Source organism: Phalaenopsis equestris, unplaced genomic scaffold (genome assembly GCF_001263595.1).
Source record: "Phalaenopsis equestris unplaced genomic scaffold, ASM126359v1 Scaffold000788, whole genome shotgun sequence".
Classification (NCBI taxonomy): Eukaryota; Viridiplantae; Streptophyta; class Magnoliopsida; order Asparagales; family Orchidaceae; genus Phalaenopsis; species Phalaenopsis equestris.
The window spans coordinates 121159-126845 of record NW_018165228.1 but is presented as its reverse complement, the minus strand read 5'-3'; the positions used below and the strand labels follow the sequence as shown (position 1 = coordinate 126845).

General features: G+C 35.0%; 1 protein-coding gene across 1 annotated transcript in view; it reads left to right on the top strand.

Annotated features, from left to right (window-relative positions):
• The first annotated feature begins 774 nt into the window (after nt 1-774).
• The window catches only part of LOC110031219 (10 kDa chaperonin, mitochondrial-like), a 13575-nt gene continuing 8662 nt past the window's right edge, over nt 775-5687 (top strand). The window contains exons 1-2 of the mRNA XM_020734310.1: nt 775-996; nt 1689-1828. Coding sequence (XP_020589969.1) covers nt 892-996; nt 1689-1828 — 245 coding nt within the window. The 5' untranslated portion in view covers nt 775-891. The remainder of the gene's footprint in view (nt 997-1688; nt 1829-5687) is intronic.

Sequence of the window (5687 nt, the reverse complement as noted above, 5' to 3'; positions counted from 1 at the left end):
TAAACCCTTTGCTCTGAACACCAATAATACTCATACAGACCATAGCAAATCCAACCCCACCTCGTCCACATTTCGACCTTCACCTCCTTCATTTGATGAGTCATCATTGCTAGAGCTAGAGTTATTCATGGTTGGAGGAGCATTCTTAGTCTCGAGAAGCAAGCTTTGGAGCATTTCACACTAGGGGCGTCCTTGAACTCTCCACGTAGGCAAAATCTCTAAAACCCTCACATTCTTCTTCCATTAGAGCCCCTTAAAGTTTTCTGATAGTTGATAGCTTAAGTTACTATTAGTGGAGGCTTTAGGTTAAAGCACGAGTATTATAACCCCTCCCCTTCATATTTTTGAGCAAAAACAAGGGTTATGGCTCTATATTTTAGCCCTAGTGTCGCAAAACAAGCCTTTGGTGCTGCAAGGTTATACCTTATTTTGTGTGTGGGGGCAAAGTGCCAATTCTTGGTGCCCAACACCACATCCACTCATGTTCAACAATGTTGTGACATTATTTTCACAATGTTAGAGCATCGTCTTTCGTTTGAATTTTGGTCAAGTTCTTATGTGCCACTCAGTTGCCTTGTGACCAACAGTTGCTATTACAACCATCCTAAGACCTCTGTGGTGAACCACTGTTACAACCATTAACTACAATCTTTATGGCCAAATTTCATCTTTATAGCAACCAACAACCGCTGTAAAATAAATTCACAAGCCTAATTTCTATTCACCGAGAAAGCACTCTAGTTCTTAGAATAAACAACGGTCGGCATTTTAAAGCAGTGGTATTTATGTAAATTCAATTACGCACAATAAGCCCTCGATAAACCCTAGCCAGACCGGACTGAAGGCCGATTCCTTCACTCAGCCGGTCAGTACGTTTTGTTGCCAGCACTGATGGCGAAGCGGCTGATTCCAGCTTTCAATCGCGTTCTTGTGGAGAAGATAGTTCCTTCCTCGAAGACAAATACCGGCATCCTTCTTCCCGAGAAGAGCAGCAAGGTTAGATTAGATGCACAAAACCCTGTTTTTATAATCTCAGTTTACCGAGTTTCGCTTGTTTCTTCGTTTTAACTTGCTGGATTAAGACGATTTCTATTTACATTTCGCGATGACTCTTAAAATTGAGATTTTTTTTCTTCTTCCGGCTATGTCTACCAGGCCTTTTTTTCATTTTCTATGTGAATTACTAGCTGGTGTTGTTCATAGATTCAGATTTTTGTCTTGTGTGGTTTATAGTTTTCAGTTACAAGTGTCCCTGTGATAGAAATTACTCGTTATTGGGTTCTCTGGTCGCAGGCATTGCTGTATAATCTCATGTTATTTGAAGATGCTAGTGGATTGGGCTAATGATATCTTAACTAATTTTTAAAAAAAATGACATCTATGTTCTAAGTCAGAAATATAATGTTCTCCATCTTTATATCTCGCAGTCATATTTAAAATTTTATAGGTAATTTTAAGCCAAGGCGAGCCTTTTACTGTTTTTATACTGTTTTCTCGATTGCCTTCTTTTACCTTCTGATGTATCTCTTACATTGTTTAGTTTCCAGATTTTATTGAGATATTTATAATTTATATTGATCTTTGATCGCTTAAGGTAAAATTGGCACTGCTATATTGTCTTTCCTTATTTGCTTCTATAGTATATTTTAATTTTCTTTAATTTTATCATGTTGCTGTCCATGGTGTAGCTTAACTCTGGTAAAGTTGTGGCAATTGGTCCTGGAATTCGAGATAAAGATGGGAAACACATACCTATTTCTTTGAAGGAAGGAGATGTTGTTTTTCTGCCTGACTATGGTGGAACTGAAGTGAAACTTGAAGGCAAAGAGTATGTCTTTTCTTTGTTCTCTCATTTATTTTTGGCTTGATTCTGTCTATTGGTCTTGACATTCAATTGCCATTTGGCTTGAATCATATTATTATGTTTAGCATGAGTTTGGTATATTGATTTTTGCCATGGTTTTGTACTTGTACTCTTTTTACTCTTTTATGGATATGAGTTTATCTCATACATTTCAATTAATTTCAAAGAGGGTGTGAAGCTGATTATATATATGTCTATGTGAGGTGAACTATAGACCAAATTTAACTCATGGAGCTGGTGATTATTTAGTTTAAAAATTATTAGGTTGGATTCAAACTTGGGACCACTATTTTGGAAAGTGACGACTATCCACTTAAGCTAGGCTCTTTGGGTTCAGATGACTGTAGACAAGCTAATGCGAATAGGATCAACCCAACAGCGAAAACTCTCGACTTCGTCACCTCCTTCCTCCCCTCAGCTCTACAAGGACGTCATCGTCCTTCAACGTCCTTGCCTTCGGCTTCGAGGAAGCGCTAACTTGCGCCATTCAACTCTTAGGTAAGCCGTGTTGTCTCTTTTCTCGACCCGTATGCGACAATTTATAGGTGAATTCACCTCTTCAGCTTCCCGACCTCCCCTCATTTCCTCTCCATTTTGCTCAACTCTTCGTTTTCTCTCCTCCGACAATAAAAACGAGACATTACAATCTTTTCCACTTACAAAAATTATCCTCGAAATTTACAAAATGGATCGTAAGTCATCAATCAAGCATGTTGACCTGAACTACCCATAAATTTTCTATCGAACTCCCTTCTTTTAATTTCGGGTGTAGCCATATGTATGAATGGATACTGCAACAACAACAACAACAACAAGCCTCTATCCCACTAAGTGGGGTTGGCCACAAGAATCCCTTTTTTTTCCATTGCGTCCTATTGAGTGTCATATTTTCATTTAATTCTAACAGATTAAGATAATTTTTTTATACAATATATCCAAGCCTTTTTAGGTCTATCTCTGCCTTTCTTAACATAAGTTAGATCTAAAACATCTACTCTCCTAATCAGATCATCGGATGGTCGACGTTTAATGTGACCAAACCATATAAGACGACTCTATCTAATTTTGTTTGTCACTGGAGCTACACCAACCTTATCCCAAATGTAATCATTTCGCATTTAGTCTCTAAGTGTAAAGCCACTCATCCACCAATCATTATAATCTCGACAACACTTAACTTAGTATTATGCTTCTCTTTTAAAGGCCAAAATTCAACACCATAGAGCATTGCGGGTCTCACCCGCATCTTATAAAATTTTCCTTTCAGTTTGAGCAGTACTTTCTACCACACAATAGGCCCGAAGTATTCCTTTACTTCAACCAACCAAGTTAAATTCTACTATTAACATCCCATCTATATCACTATGGCTTTGAACAATAAACCCGAGATATCTAAATCATTCACACCTTTTAATAATTTGATCACTCAAAGTTACATTTTTGTCACTAAAGCTACTATTACTAGAACCACATTCCATGTATTCAGTTATAGTTTTACTCAAATGAAGGTCTTTAGACTCCAATGTTGACCTCCATGAAGGATATCATTAGCAAAAGACCTACACCAAGGTACATCCTCCTGTAAATGTCCAGTAAGTTCATCCATAACTAAAGCAAAAAGATACGGGTTTAAAGTCGATCCCTGATGTAATCCAACATAAATAGGAAAATATTTGGTCAATCCTCATTCGGCTCGAACACAAGTAACAACTCTAGTATACATATCTTTAATGACTTGAATATAAGTCACATCCACACCTTTCTTCTCATGAACACTCCAAAGGACATATCTTGGAACCTTATCGTAAGATTTTTCTAAATCAATAAAAATCAAATGTGGGTCCTCCTTATTGTCTCTGAACTTCTCCATCAAACCTCTCAATAAATGTATAGCTTCCATGGTAGACCTTTCTGGCATAAAACCAAATTGATTATGAGATATCTTTGTAATACGTCTTAACCTATGCTCAATTACCTTCTCCCATAATTTTAAAGTATGACACATCAACTTAATTCCTCTATAACTTGCACACTCTTGTGCATCCCTTTTATTCTTAAAAATGGGGACCAAAATACTCTTCCTCCACTAAGACATTTTTTTAGTTTTAAAATAATATTAAAGATTTTAGTATGCCAAGAAACTCCCAAATCTCCTATATTTTCACACTTCAATTGAGATATCATCAGGTCTTACAAACTTTCCACCCTTTGTTTTCTTTAAATCTTTCTCAACTTCTTTATTACTAATGCGACGGTAGAAATGAAACGTTTTTATTTTTAAAAACTTTATTGAAAAGATTATCAAAATATTTCACCCACCTATGTTTAATATCTTCCTCTAAGAAAAACACTTTCTGATTTTCATCTTTAATACACTTAGATTAAATCTTTATTTTTTTTCTCTTTGTTTGACTAGTTTGTACATGTATTTTTCACCCTCCTTAGATCTAATCTATCATAAAGATCACTAAAAGCAGAATTTTTAGCGTGACAAATTATTCTTTTAAACTTTCTGCGAGCCATTTGATATTTTTACCAGTTCTCTAAGCTTTTGCAATTAAAATAATTTTTATAACATAACTTCTTTTCTTGCACGTTATTATTCCACCACTAACTATTTTTATTTATAGAAACTTTTTCTTTTGATTCTCCAAGTGCGTCTTTTGCTACTTGTTTAATAATGCTTGTTACTTCATCCCACATTTCATTTGCATCTTCATGAATATTCTAAATTTTGAAATCTTGAATTTTACTCATAAAAATAATTTTATTTGTGTCTTTTAGGTTCTTCCATCTAATTCTATGATAATGACTCATAGCATTCTTTATTTTATAATTCTTCATCTTAAAATCTAGAACTAATACTCGATTTTGATTACTTAAATTCTTATTCGGAATAATCTTACAATTATTACAATCTTGTCGGTCTCTTCTTCTCATAAGAAAACAATCAATTTGTGTTTTATTAGATTTATTCTTATAAGTAATAAGACGCTCATCGCTTTTCTTGAATAAAGTATTAGTAATAACAATCATATGCTAAAGCAAAATGTAAAATGACTCCACGCATAAACATTTATAAAATTAAAAATCTTAGTATCAATAAATATTAAAAATCTTAGTATCAATGATAATCTTAAGGGCTATAATTTAATCTCCAACTCTACTAATTTTTACAACATTATCTTTCAAACTCTTATCTATAATTACACTTACACCATTTCTAGTGCGACTCTTCCAGAATACCAAAGTTTAAAGCCTAAATTATCAATTTCCTTAGCCTTTTTTCCCACCCATTTAGTTTCTTGAATACATAAGATATTAATCTTTCTATGAATCATAATTTCAACTAATTTCATTAATTTACCATTGAGAGTATCCATATTCTAAGTTTTTATCCTAATTTTAGTTTCATTAGTTTCACGGACTAACTTTTTTACCCACATCCGCCCGTAATGTGGAAACCCTTATTTGACACTACACCCGGGTGCCGGTGTAGCGACCCTGCACATTTTTCACTGTATTCAGACCATACAACGCGTCGCTTTCATGGGACCCCCTAGCACTTACACAATGATCAAAAAGATTTATGTTATGATTTTTTTCGACAAATTTTATGCTGGTTGTCGACTACCTAACGCAACCCTCCACTTTTCACATCCGGGCTTGGGATATATATATGTTCGTTGACAACAATGACTTAAGTCCCCTCTTTCCCCGGGTTTGAATCCCAATCCCGACGGGCTTCGAATTAGCACATGTGGATTGGTTGGGGGGTCCGCCCTCCGACCAATCCTTTTATTAGAAAAATAAATAAATAAAT